This window comes from Tachypleus tridentatus, chromosome 13, assembly GCF_004210375.1.
Source record: "Tachypleus tridentatus isolate NWPU-2018 chromosome 13, ASM421037v1, whole genome shotgun sequence".
Classification (NCBI taxonomy): Eukaryota; Metazoa; Arthropoda; class Merostomata; order Xiphosura; family Limulidae; genus Tachypleus; species Tachypleus tridentatus.
In genome coordinates this window covers 90,525,328-90,542,581 of record NC_134837.1, presented here as the reverse complement: position 1 = coordinate 90,542,581, position 17,254 = coordinate 90,525,328, and the positions used below count along the sequence as shown (strand labels likewise).

Here is a 17,254-nt window from a genome sequence, read left to right as displayed (position 1 = left end):
TTAAAAGAAAGCTCAAATTCTTCAATTAATGATAGATAAAAATACACTTCATCATCAAAACTGCACTCCATTTAATCAATAACCATGTATGCTACTTCAACGATAGCAAGAATTGTATGTGGCCTGGATGATCATTTTACCTAACCTATATAAAATCCAGTATATGTCACGTCACACTTGATTTGTCAAAATAAGAGGAGTTATAAAAACCAAAACGCACTTATCCAAATATAGTAGTTCGATTACTGTCTGCCTATTATGATTTTAGTAACGTAAGTGCAAAGATGCAGAGAACCTTATAAGTGTAGTGAGTGTTGGTATGATACGCCTAAAGTAAAGACATATTGTGGGTTCACCTATCCCAGAGCCAAATGCATAAAATTTATCATGAAAGCAAAAATAATGAGTAAATTTCGAACTTAAATTGTTTTTGAATTAAGTTATTTATTATTATAGCACCAACGTTTTTTTAAAAAAAAACCTCTTTAATTAACTGAAACTTTAAATTAAGAAATCAACAGCTTTTGTCCAGTTCTGTGGTGAAAGTAATGGTAAAAACTCGTCAAATTATAATAATTTGATTAATAAAACTAATCTTATTTCGCGAGTTTCTTTGCACTACTTTATATTTTATTTTGCGTTTTGTTATTTCCTCGTGTACGCAATTATTTCATTGCGAGAACTACGAACAATATTAGGTGATACTTTTGTTGCTAAGCAACGTGAAATAAAAGCCATTGTTGAAACGTAGTGTTACCACAACACACTGAATTTTCTATGTTATTCGAAGTTGTTTATCTAATTCTTTTTACCAAAAATTACTCCACGAATACGTCAGAAATTTATTTCACGAGTGATCTTGATTTCGATTGGCTCACAAAGGAATTTAACGACGTTTGAATGCTTCAACTGCACTCTTTTGCATCTTCGTTGGTCAAAGTTTGATTTCGCAAAATTAATCTATTTCAGTCAGATCTGGAATGTGAAGTTAGGCTATACTATTGGTTGAGGGTGGCAATACTTGACCCGTCAATTTTGACGGTCAAAACGATAATGTATATTTAATCCACAGTCTCCGTAAGAGAATAAATATAAAGTACTTTCACTACATTTTCAGAAGTTTTTGGTTTTTAATTAAGCACAAATCTATGCAATGGGTTATCTTTGCCTTGCCTACTACGGGTATCGATTATGGTTTAGTTTGATTTGCTTTGAATTTCACGCAAAGCTACATGAGGTTTATTTGCGTTAGCCGTCCCTAATTTAGCAGCTAGTCATCACCACCTACCTCCAACTCTTGGGTTACTCTTTTACCAACGAACAGTGGGATTGATTAGTATTTTATTACCCCTCCAGTGGCTAATAAGAAGAGCATGTTTGGGGCGATGGAGATTCGAACCCGCAACCCTCAAACTGCGAGTTGAACGCCAATACCGCCGGGCTCACTGTTTGGAAGCCCGGTTTCTAGCATTGTAAGTTCACAGACATACCACTGAGCCACAGTTTCACCATATTTTGAAATAAAACCAAATAAACAGCAGATCTCCTAACTTATAAATGAGATTTGTCATAATCATAGGAAAGGCTGAGAGTTTTTTCGTAATGACGAGAAACCCAATTGAAAAAAAAATATATCTCGAGACGGCTGGTATGGGTATTGCTTTATATTCCGCAGACATACCACTGTGCCACTAGGGTCCAAGGCTGAAAGGTACAAGTGTACTCACTGGGAAAAAATAAAATAAAAAAATCGTTTTTCGTATTTTTTGAAAGGTTTATTTTTTGTTATTTGGTCATAAGTATCATTCTTATCGGAAAAAAAGGTTTTTATCTTGTTTGGTAGATCAATAAAGAATGGTTTATCTCTAAAAATATGATATTTTAAGGCATTAAAAAGACTTTCCGGAAGATAAGTTATAGAAATAAAAACAAATATTTACTTTCATTTCTTTATTTCTCTCACAGCGATAAAAATGTAACAAAAATTCCTACAACTCTTTTAATTTATTTAATTCATATATATACTCGATTTGAAGTTTGCATATATAGAGGTTCATAATAATCCTTCCGATACATCAGAAAACCTCTGGGAAAAGTGAGTATCATGAAACCTCCACACAAAATCAAAACATCATCATACATAAGAAAAGATGATTGAAATATCAAATCATCAGATTCCGACTAGCAAAAGTTGTGCAGCAATGTACGTAAGTATAAAAGCTGCATCAATCTTGATGTCAAATAGCTCACATGAAACAAACATATACTGAGATATTCGAAGATAACTTTGCATTTAGCATTTCATTTTTTTTCTGGGCAAGATCAATACACGTAAACAGTTCGTATAAAGTGGAAAGTTTTCAGCCAGTCTTTTTTTTTTTTTTTACTCTTTCAATATCTCGTATAAAAGCTCTAACTACCTTTTTATGCTTTCGATCCTAATTTGATTGCCTGCATGTGGTGTCTTTTTCCGAACAAGCCTTACATTAATACAGAGATCTAGCGCCAGGCTTAGAATTATACTCCTGCTTTTCAGCTTAATTCCTGAACTGCGGAAATATTTACAAGCAGAATATAAACAAGGAACTCCATACATCATGTTACTATCTATTGCAACCTAATAGCTTATGCATCATTCGTCAAATAAGAAACACTGATAGATTCGAGTTTGTTTTTTTTTCATGGATTTAGCGAGAAAAAAAATGATCTTGAAAATATATGCTTGTTCATCAAAAAGGTTCACTAAATTTGGGTTTCAAGCCAAAATGATGTTGCTTTGAAATAAATTAAACAGATAACATGTCATAAACATAAATCTGTTTCACCTGTTTTGTGGTTACTCTACGAAATAGAATAACGAAGTCCTACATTTCTACAGCTGTATTAATTGATTTTTCCTTTACCTTTAACAAACTTGAATGCGAGTGAATGCTTATTGAAGGTTAAATGCACTTTTAAAAAGAACTTGCTGTCCATTATTACCCACTGCTGTACGACATAAGAATTTTCTTGGTAACAAGTTCCTGCGAAGGATGGCAAGGTAAATCTTAGATCACACAATTTAACAAAAACTTTCCAAGCCCTAAACTCTACATGTGAACGTCGACCTTTAAGAGTCCGTTAAAGCAAACAAAAGTCACAAAAAGTTTACAACTACATATGTTGGTCGAAAGACAATGTTGCGATTCTAACTTATTCGGTTATCTTTCTCATTAAAATGAATGTCAATTTTGAGAAGTGATTGGAGATTATGTTCATTTGGATTGCCAGTCCGTGCTACCTTCAGGTGTATATTTAAAATATATTGGACAACATCAGAGGCTATATTCACCTTTATTGGAACTGTTTTTATTGGTTTTTTGCGTTGGATGTTGCTCTTTCATAATCCATTTCTTCGTTTGTTTACAGTTTGCCGGCAAACGTACACAAGAATTTTCTATTTACAGATGTTTTTCGTTTTGAATTGATAAACTAAAGGGAAAGAACCTACCAAAAGACGACTCTTCTTTTACAGAAGAGTGGACATTGACTGTCGCTCTTATTCATTCTTTTAGCACCTCCTACGACTACAAAATGAGCAAAGCATTGTTACTCCAAGCGACACGGATCATGAACCTCTGGATTCACAGAAAAAGCACGCTAAGTACTACGCCAAACTTGGAGCCTTTGTATCAAAAACTCCTTTGTGGACAAGGGCTTTTTTTGCATATTAGCTTGGGAGTGTTGATTCGTAGCCCTTTTGCTGTTCTAAACACTCAAAAATACATTTTTTTTCGTTTCTATAAAGAACTTTGAAAGTTACCTTTTTCGAAATATTTTAGTTTTGACCCTACATCGTTTAAAAATCTCGTTAAATGAATATTCTTCTTCAGAAAGGGCTGCCTTATAATTCTCCAGCCATACGGTGGCATGGCATTATCGAATAAACAAGAACTCACCCTAAACTAAATATACGTGTCAAACAAATTGCTTTGTTTGCTGTATTAGCACATGTAAATGATTTTTTTATGAGGGCGATTTTAACCATAAAAGTAACTCTTGTTCAGTTTTCCTAATGTTCCAATTTTCTCATATGTTGTGGTGTTTTATAGTAAAAAAAGTGTGACAACTTCAGATGATTTACTGTTTGTTTTTAAATCAGTGCTAGTCATAAAAGAAGATCCTGAAATTAGTGGTGAACTTGTGGAAAAGGGTATGGCATAAATGGAACAAGTATCAAAATCATTAAGCATGGATTATTAGAGTAGGGGTGCTTACGTTAGACGTTTCTTGCTGTCATTGTCGCACCTGATGCTAAGAAAAAAACTCACTAACATGAACTCTAACTTCGTAATAATCATTTCAGGGATGACTTCCCATATGCTTGTTTTAAAAATGGTTGAAAAAAACTTCTTAGATTGTATTTAATTAGTTTAATTTTATTAATTATATTATTTCACGGTATTTCTTATTTTTCTTACCTTTTTTTTTAACTTTAAGGAGATGCCAATTATCCCAGATTACCAATACCTTAAGTGCTTGAAAGCATATTGTCTACGCAGAAGCTTCTTGTTTGATTTGGTTTATTTTAAATTTCGCACAAAGCTACACAAGGGCTGTGATAGCCGTCCCTAATTTTGCAGTGTACGACTAGAGGGAAGGCAGCTACTCATTACCACCCACCGCCAACTCTTAGGCTACTCTTTTACCAACGAATAGTGGGATTGACCGTCACATATAATGCCTCCACAGCTGAACGAGCAAGCATGTTTGGTGCGACGGGTATTCGAACCCACAACTCTCGGACTATGAGTTGAATGCCTTAACCACCTGGTCACGCCGGACCCAGAAGCTTCTTCAATGTCAATTAATCTTCTGTTATACTTTGCAATTTTACACATTTTTCGCAGCGAGTTCACAGTAATACGTCACGCTTATAGAAAAACAGATATACTTTGCTTTTATAAATGAGATGTGAATGCACGATACAGCTTCCGGATGAGCTGGACTAATTACGAGATACCTTGTCAACAGCGCCATATACCATGAGAAAGTGCGACTTTATTCACACTTTGAAAACTTTACTCCAGTTTAAAAAAAGAAATCTGGTTAAACCTTTTCTTATACATAGCGTATGTTTATTTGTTTTTGGAATTTCGTTCAAAACGAATCGAAGGTTATCTGCGTCATTAGACCCTAAATTTCAATTGACAGTCTAGACGAAAAGCATTGGGCCAGCATTACCCACAACCAACTGTTAGGCAACTATTTTACCCATCATAGGTTGGATTGATAGTCACATTATAATACTCCCACAGATGATTTATTTGTTACTGTTCAACATAAAACTACACAATGAGCTTTGCCCGCCACCACAAATATTGAAAGCTAGTGAGCCACAGGAGGAGAGGGTGGGGGCTAGACTGAAAGGGCAGGGATTTTCGGTAACGTAATTCGAGCATACTGCAAGTCGAGCTCATTGACCTCCAGGCCATGTATAATAATAATAAAGAAGAGAATAAATTTCTAATAGCTCTTTGGACACAGCTCATTTAAAATATGTATTTAAAACAATTAAATGATTATGAGCTAAAAGGACTCTAACTTACAAAAACAAACAACATCCACTGAATGCCTTGCTAATGATACATCGGTTCACGTGAGCGTTGTACATCCGTGAATATACTGCACGTACTGAAAGGCTCTGCAGTCAAGTAAAAGAACACTGCAACGCTAAACCTAAACATTCTCACTGTTACCAACACCTATCTGAAAGACTGTGATGATTTGTCAACTTCCAGTTTTTCCGAGATGAATTCCACCTTAGAATGCTATATCTTGTTTCTGAGCTAAGAAATCCAGATTTTTACGAGAAGAGAGAACTCCCACTACATTATTACTTGGGAAAATGTAAGTGCGATAACAGTACACGAGATTCCATTAATGATCTTAATTTTGATCTGACAACTGGACAACCACCGCCAATTCCTTGAATACTCTGTCTAACAGAAAAGTGAGATTTTACAGTTACATTTATAGCGCGAATCCAGAGTGTGAAGCGCGTTTTATCGGCAACAAATCGTGAGCTTAAGCCCTCGGTTTCATAGTGAGAGCAAGCTAGCCTCTAGGGTACGACGGAAATGGATATCAAATTTGATTTTGTGAATTTCAAGATATTAAAACCAATCAAATTCGACATTTACTTTCTTAAAGTACACTTTATTGCATCACGTTTTCAACAGTTAAAACGCTCATATCTAAAATAAGTATCAACTATAAATATTTTAACATATCATTATAAGCAAATTTATTCCAACCAATTTAGAGAAAATTAAATGTTATATATACACAGTAACGACAGAAAGTGTTCGTACCCCTGCGTCGTGATTAGTTTTTACCTCATAACTTAAAAAGTATTACGATTAGGATAATGAAAGTATCATATATTGTAAATATTATACTAACACACATCTACTAAAATTTTTATAAACTGTTTATAAACAAATAACCAAACATAGGAGGGGAAGAAAGTGTTCGTGCGTCTACTTTAATGGTCAGTTGTGTAGCCTTTCAGGTGAATTACTTGGCGCAATCTCTCCTCATAACCCTCCATGATCGTTTGACAGTACTCGACTGGTATTTTCTCCCATTCTTATTTACAGAAGGCCGACAACTCTTGCAAGTTTTTCGGATGACGCTGATAAGCCCTGGTTTCCAACTTATGCCAAACGTTTTCAATTGGGTTGAGATCTGGTGACTGCGATGGCCACTCCAGAACGCTTATATGGTTCCTCTGCAACCAGGATTGCACATATTTCGAAGTGTACTTAGGATCATTGTCGTGCTGGAAGATCCAACGACGCCAAGCCGCAAGTTCCGAGCATCATTCTTGATATAAGTGCCTAATATATCAACGTACTCTTCTTTTTTCATGATTCCGTTGACGCGGTGAAGACTGTCTACACCAGAAGAGCTGAAAACACCCCATAGCATGATCGAACCACCTCCGTGTTTAACTGTAGGGACGGTGTTCATTGGAAGATTTCGTTCCCCCTTCTTACGGAAAATACAGCGAAAATCATAGTGGCTGAAAAGCTCGATTTTAGTCTCGTCTGATCAAAGAATACTCTTCCAATAGGTAAAGGGTTTATCTACATGCTTTCTTGCATACCTCAATCGTGCTTCTAAATGAATAGGATTTTTAAATATGGAGTTCTACAAGGATGGCATATTTTGAACCCAGAAGAGCGTAACATGTTCGTAACTGTAGAGGTGCTTACTTCAACCCCAGTTTCCCTTACCAGTTTCTTTGTCATTACGTGTTAAACGAGGGTTCCTACTAACTTCTCCGAGAACCTTCCTCTTGGTTCTCTCAGGAATTTTGGTGGGGCGTCCGGAACGAGGGAGGTTAGCAGTTGATCCTGTAAGCTTAAACTTGGCAATTATGCATTGAACAGTAGATTTCGGCACATTAAGTTGTGTAGCAATACCGGAAAGAGACACACGAGACTTGTATTTTACAATAATTCGGTTTTCTTAAATCACAGGACAGTTGTTTCCTGTTCGCCATGATGACCAAGCAGATAATGACGGAGACGGCGCTAAATTGCCGGAAGTACATTTTTTTGCTGGCTAAATTCCAATAATTATGAACCCAATGTCTAGTTCTGGAATGGTATAATGTAGTTTATTCGCCAAACTAAACAAAGTTTTTACAGGAATATCAGTTTTTTCTCACGTCTTGAAATGTACGAACACTTTCTGCTCCTCCTATTTTTGGTTATTTGTTTATAAACAGTTTATTTGTCGTTTAATTTACATAAAAATATGTAGATTTGTGTTAGTATAATATTCATAATATATTATACTTCTATTAGCCTACTCGTGATACTTAAGTTTTAGCAAAAAACCACTCGGGACGCAGGGGTATGAACACTTTCTGTCGTAACTGTACATTTATTATTCCAAACAATCTGTGGCTTAATATATTATATTGATTGATTTATTTATTATTCCAAAGCCAGGCATGGCCAGGTTGTTAAGGCACTCAACTCGTAATCAGAGGGTCGCGGGTTCGGATCCCCGTCACACCAAACATGCTCGCTCTTTCAGTTGTGGGAGCTTTATAATGTGACGGTCAATCGTACTATTCGTTGGTAAAAAAGTAGCCCAAGAGTTGGCAGTGGGTGGTGATGACTACCTGCCTTCCTTCTAGTCTTACATTGCAAAATTAGGGAGGGCTAATCCTCGTGTAGCTTTGCGCGAAATTAAAAACAAATAAATTGTTCCAAACAAAATTCATTCAAAAATATCTTAGTGTCTTTTAAAATTAAAGTGTTTTTACATAAATCGATAACTTTGAAGTCAAAACAACAAGCCGTATTATCGATTACTTCATACATAAAATGTAATTACTGTACAATTGTTGTTTTTTAGTAGAGAAAGACCGAAAAATAATTAAGACAATATTAAATAGTCGTTTATTGATCATTTTGACAAAATTGATTCTTAACCCATAAAAGAATGCGCTAGCTGGTGGATTAAAGTTTCAGATACTCAGGAGAAAAATATTTAACGATTTCCTGTTTGAATATTTGAGTAGCTGCTACAACACGTTTATGCATCTTACATAATCAGTGGTGAATAAATTAATATTAGCAAGTGAGTAAGCAGAATCTGGTTTTCTTCTTTTAATAATTACTATTCTGTAAATAGGTTTATGATCATTAATAAAATCAATCAATAAAGCTGTACGAATTGTGTAAAAATAAAAGCAATGTCATAAAAGTTAAACCTACATTTTTAGATCTAGAGCCTAAAATAACAATACAGATTTCTTTATATATTTTATGTAATATCTATTTTAAAATAGTGCTCTATCTAGTTAAGAAAGTAGCTTCCTAGTTAATACTGAACATTCCAGCGATATAGACTATCTGATTTTCACTTATGGGAGAGAAAATGTTATATTCGTACTTGTATGTTTTGGAGGATGTCAGGACGAATTATCAAGGATTTTATGTAAGCTTTCATTTTAATTACATTGTTCTTAAATAGATAACAGTTAATTTCAAACTCATTATATTAAGATAATATTTGCCTTCCAAATAATCCACGCTTTCGGTATAACAATTTTTCGTATCATATAACAGATGAAGTAGTTTCAAATAAAAAATATGCTCATCTATGACAAATGTGTTACAACTAATTGAGGGGCTGACTATCACAGATCTTCCAAACTTATTTAATATTGTAGGTTCTTCGATTATATTAATATTTGAGTTCTTTGTGGTTCCCATCATGTGTCTTAGTTCCTTAACCTTAATAAAATTACTAATATTATACTTACTTACAGTATCAAATTTCTTAAGGTTTTAATATACTGCACTTACAAATAACAATAAATACATTTATTGCTCCAAATGTATTACTTTACGCATTATAATTTATTTATAACGAGTCTCCGATATATTATGTTACGTACGTTACGTACTATTACTTCAAATAACCGAAAATTTGAATTAAAAAGTTGGTATTTGCCAACAAAATTCATAAACAATTTTCTGTTTTTAACACATATATATTCTAACATACAAAAAATACAATTTATAACGGTTATTACAAACAGTTATTAGAAAGGGTGACTTATATACAAGTTTTACAAATTTACAAATTTTGTCCGGTCTAGAACTGAATATTTTATCGATGATCTAGATCTATGAGGAGCAAATTAATTCCGAGTTAATACTGTCACACCTCGCTTAAGCTAACGATGTCTTTTCTTAGCTAGCCTCACACTCCTACACGCAGACCTCTTCCGGCGAAGATATTTAATGTCCTCGTAGAGATAATAACGTCTGAAGTAATTCACTGAAGTTAAACGGTTCGTAATGTTCGAAATCTACAAACGTTCCTGGTCAAATTTTGTAGTTTTCGTATTGATAGGCGTTACTCACAATTATAACTTCCGAGGCCTCTAATACACTGAAGCTGTCCAATAATATTCTCCTATAACTGTCTCTCGGATAACTGCTTTTATATCAATTACGCGAATTTCTCAAACTTTCAATAATGATGTAAAACACGCCAGCATTTTCGTAAAACAAATATTGTTGATTCTTACTCTCAAGAATTTTCTCCAAATTTCGAGAACGAGCGGGATTTGCGCAATACACAGCCAACAATATATGTCACATGCTAAAAAAGAAAACTCGTAATGACGATAAACCTACTTGAAGCAAAAAGTACGGCTGGTATTGGCATTGTACTTTTAATTTAAAATAAAGTACAGAACAACGTTTCGACCTTCTTAGGTCATTTTTGGGTTAACAATGAGAATTTGCACTACGAAAAATAAAACTATACTAAAACAAGCGTAGGTATAAAAATAAACGTCTAGGCAAATCCGTTACAGAGGTCATTATCCTCGTGGTAGTAGAATCCTTTACCAATAATAAGCAAACCACTAGTTATATCATGACAAATTAGTATCTGATGGTACATGCGCTGGTCCGTCATTCAATGTATTTTGTAAACATCTCCTGTCACCTAAGCATAAAAACACTCCCCATGCTTCATGGTAGAAGCTATGCATTGAGGTAAACAAACATCTTTCACTCTTTTTTTTTCTCCGGAAGTACAACCTACGCTTTAAACCAAATATTTCAAACTTGGACTCATCCGTTCATAACACCTTTTCCAATCATCAACAGTCCAGTTTTTGTAATTTTTAGCAAATTTCAGTCTCTTCAAAATATTTGGAGATCGACGTAAAGGTTTTAAAACCGCTACACGACCAAATTTTGCATTCTTGTCGAGTCTTCTCGATACTGTAGATCTGGACACTTTTTCTTTCATTTGGTACATGGTTGTTTATCTCATGCTTGAGATCAATGACAATCTTTCTTCTGTACTGGATATACTTAACATCAATATCATTGAGTTTAGGTGTTCTGCCTCTTCTTTTCTATTTTCAAATTTATTTGTCTCGATCTCACAATCTAGTGTATTTGACAGTGTTTGGGGGCATTTCAAATCTCCAGCAAAATGCCGGAGAGTCCAACCAGCATCGTGTAAAGCTTTTATGCAAATTCTCTACTTTACTGACAATAATCTACGCTTTTTAACCGTGAAATGACAACAAAACTTAATATACAGTATTAAACACTATTTTTTTTATTATCAAGATTTATTTATGGAGTGCTATTAAACTGATTTCTTCTAGTATATATTGGTACTATATGCTGGCACCTTGCGAGTTTCTTTCTATATAGTTAATACACTGCATAGAGTACCATGACAGTTATTTGATCAGTATGTATATTCAAGCTGAACCCTTATGATATATCCTTGATACAAGTATACGGAAATTCTAATGAATGATAATTATTCTCACCCTGGACCATTAAATTATCAACAGGGACTAGTTGAACATTACCATAGTGTTGAAATTTACATTCTGTAATGGTATAGAAACATTAGCCCCATAAGATGGTACGAATCACAAAATATTCCCTTACCCTAACACTTTTGCATAATATTGTAAAATAACACATTACTTAAGTACTTTGCTTATCTTGATATAATAAAGTAAAAAAAAAAAACACCTAATTAATAATAATCAATCTTACGTAATGAAAACAAATACACGATTAAATTATTAATGTTTGAAAGTAATTTTCCTAAATTTCTCATCAAAAATACTGTAGTATTAAAAATGAAAGAGTGATTTATTCATGACATATGCATCTATTAAACTATATATGAATATTATAAAAACAGATAATTCCAATACTTTGCTATGGTATGAACACTTTTTTCTAAGCTTGAAAATCATGATTATAGTTAACTATAATTATCATAAGATATTAGAACTAGCCTATTTAATTTTTAACTATATTCTTTACTTAGTCTTTAAGAAGCTTTAAAAAAAATGAAAAGTATTTTAGTATTTCAACTACGTTATCTCCGCAGTATCAATACTGTGTTTATTGTGTTATAGTCGGCATAATATGGTTGAAATATTTGTATACTCTTCTTCTTGAATAACCATAAGGCACTGAACACAAAATACAGTGCTAGAAATATACTATGTTTGATATTAATATCTTATGACTAGTAAACTTAGTCTCATACTTTCTTGTCTTTGGTCAACAGTGTTAATACAACCAGCTAATTATTGCTATATTTAGTTGTACGTTATATACTTTTGGCCTTCAAACAACTTTATCTTCAGCAACTAATGTGTTCTGCTTATGGTGAAAAGTTAATAAATGCCAGCATTTGGAATGACACAGCTGTTTATTACACTCATTTAAGCCACTAAAAATCTGGTGGATGAAGCACTTTTTTTTTTAACACGTTAACAATGTTTTCTCAGCGTTACAGTTAGCTTCCAGCAAATTAAATACTTTATTTTTATCACACAGACACCATGATGTATTCTTAACACTGTTCCTAAAAGCCACTGGCGTAATACAATGAGGTTCTCCTCGAATCGATTTCACATAATGCCTGTTATTGTTATGTCCGAGGATCGCATTATACAGTATGTACTTATCCTGTACAACGGAATGACTCTTGTTTCTTATATGTAACATGACCTACTATTCTACAAGATAATGTAGCATCGATTTCCTGACGTTAAGTTTCTTAGTGAACACAAAAGCTAAATTGAAACCTTATTGGCATCAAATCCATTTGTTCACATTTGATTTCTAAAGTTAAATTTAGATTATTTTTATATTTTTTTCATGATTTGGCATTTATTTAAAACACCACAACAGTTTTTCGTGATATATATCAAAACCAATCCTAATTTGAACAATTCTCTTTTTAAATCAATAAATTATAAACAGCGTTAATTAGAACTTCATTTAACGTTGTATGTAGAAGTTTGACAGGGACTGTCAATGCATAATTGTCTCAGTTAAACAATGCATTAGCTTCAAATACACTAGTAAATACTTTAATTTACATGATTCACAACACACACAAAGCATTTCCTTAAAATATCTTACTAACAAAAGACTTAAACAATTAATAATTTTACATACGATTTTCAAATAACCCAAAAGAGATTATCGTGATTTTTAAAAAAGAGTATGTTTATGTTTCAACGCAATGTTACACAGTTGGTTACTTGCATTCTGCCTACTGTGGGAAATCGGACCTCACATTTTAGTGTTGTAATCCTTTAACTACCCGCTGACTAACGAGAAAGGGACATGAAAGAACAAACCACAAGTTCTTGTCATCACAAACATACACACACACACAAGTACATAAATATTTCCCAGGAGTGTATAAAATATGTGTAATGCAGACTGTTTTTTAACATTTCTTTAATCACCAAATCGAGTTCTGTAAGTCTGGATGCATTATTTCTTGTATATTGTTCAAATAATTAATATTAAGGAACCTGGACTTGAGGGCATGTAAGAACAGACTTTCGATAATAAGTGAGTTTGAGATAAAATGGACGCCGCTATAGTATATAAGGTTCCTCTAAGTGATTAAACAAGCCTACTTACACCCAGCAATAAATACTTTTACACACAACTGATATTAAGCTTACAAAAAAATCACATCCGTGATGACGAGAAACCCACTTGAACCAAAAACGTATTCTTAAAACGGCTGTGAGCAGTTTAATTAAAATAAAGTACAGAACAACGTTTCGACCTTCTTAGGTCATCTTCATATCATCTTGAGAATACAAAAAATTGCATTTTATCTTCAGCTTCATAAGGTTTTATATTTACAGTTTAATTGGAAACTTCTCTTGGGCTTTCAGATGAAAAACTCGTTTCACTCCCACTTTTCACATACTGACATAACAAACTTCATGGTTCTGAAGTGCTTTATTTATGTATTATATCTCAGGCACAAAAGTTTATCAGCCAGCGTGCACCGATTAGTAATTCTTTAAATTATTCAGTGATCTCTTCAGGTATTCTCACATACAGAGTTCAAATTAATCTTTAAATTCAGCTATTCCTCATACTCTACACTTTCATATTCCAGTCTCCTTACAATTAAAACAAAACACTGCCACTCATCTATTCTATCAATCTTCTCTATATCCTTATCTGCCTACTGTATTGAACGCTAACCATTCATCATATCGCTCCTTCACCAAACCACTTAACATGTATGATAAAACCCACCCAAAATACTGCATAAACCGTGAATTCTACATCATACAAAGCAACAGTTGAAGGCTAACGATTTATTAATGAGGTTGGCCTTGTATAGATACGTTTGCTGTAAGAGATGGTGAAGACTTCACACCAGTAAATGTTACAACCTGTATATCCGTTTAACAATTAATTAATTCAATAACCTACAGGCTCGCTCACTGAAATACACCATTTGGAATCTTGTGTATCAGTAAGTCTTCCACTAAGATTTTTAAAACTATTTTAGCGAAAACATACTTTGGTTTTACTACATGTTGGTGCTAAAATAAAATTTTAACTAAATGACAAAAATTAAAACCATGTGAACAGAACATTTTAATAAAAAGTTATGGTATATATTGAATTAAACATGTTTCGTGAATGCGTTATATATACATACTGAATTAAACTGATAAGCAAAAGGCTTAAGCACGTGTTTTCTGAACGTCTTTCTCATTTAATTCTCGCAACCAAATTAATTAAAATAGCAGCTTCTGTTGAATCCGTTATGTTCAGCTGGATTAGTTCAGAAGTAATTAAAATGTAGGTTTCAGTTAAAATTAAAAAGTTTATCACACTTTTAATGCTGTCTTACCCTGGGTGCCGAATGTCTGGCAGAGAGCGGTTGAGGGCAATATAATCACTGACCAAAGCGTTAAAGCCGTTGACTTTATACAACTGATCCTTCCTTTGTTCCACGCCAGGTGGCAAATAAAATGCTGCCCCTTGTTCTCCTGGTCCTTTTCGTTTGACATCTTCAGCAATCTGGGTGTAATTATGCCAGTCTATTTTTAGCGGCTTGTTTTCTTTCTGAAAGTATGAAGATCGCAAAGGATAACGTAAAGCTATCACATGTACAAATTCCTATAAATAGTAATTATATATGTATATATTCACATACTTGCACTGTAATGAGAAAAATATTATAAAATTAAATTACTAGAAGGGTAACGTGTGTGAAAAAGTTTAACTTCCTTATACTATGCAAAAATAAAATAATTAGGAGTGGGGGCGTACAAATGACGTCACCATCTGCAAAGCGACTGTTAGGTGTAGATAGTATATGTGCATTACAAAGTGAATGGTGTTTGGGATATTGATCTGTGATCCCTTACAGTTCCATGTCAGACTGCAATATTTAAGTGTTAAGGTTTTGTTTGTGAATTTACTCATACGTTTATGGAAACACAGAGTACTTGCCCTCAATACCAAGGTGTTGAGATCATTGCTAGATTTGGTTTCTCTTACTTTATGAGTCGATCTGATAGTCATTTCTTAATCGCACCATTTGTCTCCAAGTGTCCTTTGTACTATATATGTGTTTGAAGAATATCGCTTATTGTGGAACAGGTTTAGCCCGCTAGGATTAATCTTGCGTCAGGTTCTCTCAAAGCTCTACGTACTTCTCATGCGGGATATCAGATCACATATAGTAATTTAATATTCTTCGATTGTCATACTCATACACAAATTGAATACGTTGAGCAAAGTACTACCCTACACATACATATATTTTGACATTATACCACTTACACATGTACATCATACACTTATATGGTAGCTGTTAGCTATGAAACATTTCTAACTATACTCTGTTCGTCTAAACACATTCCAAATTAACTAGTTATAATAATAATATTTTGAAAGTACATTCACATCACAAATAAACACTAGGGTACAAACCATAAGGTGGGTCATTATGAAATGTGACTTATTTTTTTTACTGAGATACCTGTGGAATTGAGACTCAAATTGCGTTGAAGGTAACCCGTCTACCCGGTTAAACTCAATTATGCTGACTTTGTGGGTTTTAAAAAAGAGGGGATGCAATTGTGAGCCCTGAAACCCACAATTCACTACATCTTTACCACTTTTCGATGTCTGCAGCCAGAAATGGAAAATTAGTTACTCACTGGTACATGTAGGGGGAAAAAGTACTATAGAAATTAATAAGAGTACTATACATCACCAAAAAAGGCAGAAAAATTATCCTCGAAGTTAGCATTCTAGTCCCCATTATGTTTGAATATAAAAACTAAAATGTTATGGTATTATATACTAAACCTACCATTTTTATTTTTTTTTAGTATTGCTCATATCCTCCACCCTTCCATGTTACTATATGAACCTCTTCAGTAATACCACTTCAATGGTTCTCAAAGATCCACACGGTAGCATGGTCTGATACGCGGAAAATCATACAACTACAGTAATCCACCTATGTCCTATGCGATACAAAAGTATCTAAATAAGGAATTCTAATTATTTTTCTCCTCACCAATAAATTTAGAAATTAGTTATTTTTGCTCTGCATAACTTTATTTGTGTTATTATTTTAAAAGTTATGCAAAGAATAATTCAAAATGTTCAAGTAAGGTTCAAATAATAATTTTGAAATATTCAATTAAGATTTTACCATCTAAATCACAAAACAAATATGCACAACTTGAGCACAAGGCTTCGGAATGGCAAAAATCTGCTAATTAATAATTTCTTCGAACTGGTTCTATATTATTACTTTCTACTAACCCACCATACTTCCAAAAACTAATCGATAATCCACAAACCGAACCCTTTAAAACAGAGGCTGTGGTTTGGATGAAAAAACCTTATTACGGTAAGGATTAAAATTAGTGTGTATATCTTTTTTGGGGGTACGAGTGGGAAAACATTTATTTTTTATAAATTGACACATTATAATACAAAACTTATATAGAATGGAGTTCACACTAACAAACTTCAAAAACGAAGGAACATTTCATTCCATTGCAATATGAGGTGTGATGTTTCATCTACCGGTAATATTTCTGATTTGTAAATGACTCATACAAAGCTAATAAGAATTAGCTATCACCGACTTAATCTAGTTCATAATGTGATAAATTTTGTTCTTGCAACTGATAATAAAATAGTGTTTCAGCCACTACTGTGCGTTTCGTACCCCAATCTGCTTGACAAGTCCTAGTATAGGAATAAAAGCTTCGTCGTTACTGAATATAGCGAATGTAGTGTTTTACAGAATTCTTCTTTAATTTTATTCACAGGTTCTTAGAATATGGTAATAACCTACGGGAAATGGCTTTTAACTTTACAAA

General features: G+C 33.6%; 1 protein-coding gene across 7 annotated transcripts in view; it reads right to left on the bottom strand.

Moving 5' to 3' along the window:
• LOC143240928 (putative polypeptide N-acetylgalactosaminyltransferase 10) overlaps positions 1-17,254 on the bottom strand; it is a 165,579-nt gene that overhangs the window by 28,837 nt on the left and 119,488 nt on the right. For all 7 annotated transcript variants that reach the window (XR_013022057.1, XM_076484188.1, XM_076484189.1 and 4 more), the window contains one exon: positions 14,755-14,969. Coding sequence is in view for 5 of the 7 variants with exons in the window: in XM_076484188.1 (XP_076340303.1) it covers positions 14,755-14,969 (215 nt within the window). In the remaining 2 variants the exon portion in view is untranslated. The remainder of the gene's footprint in view (positions 1-14,754; positions 14,970-17,254) is intronic.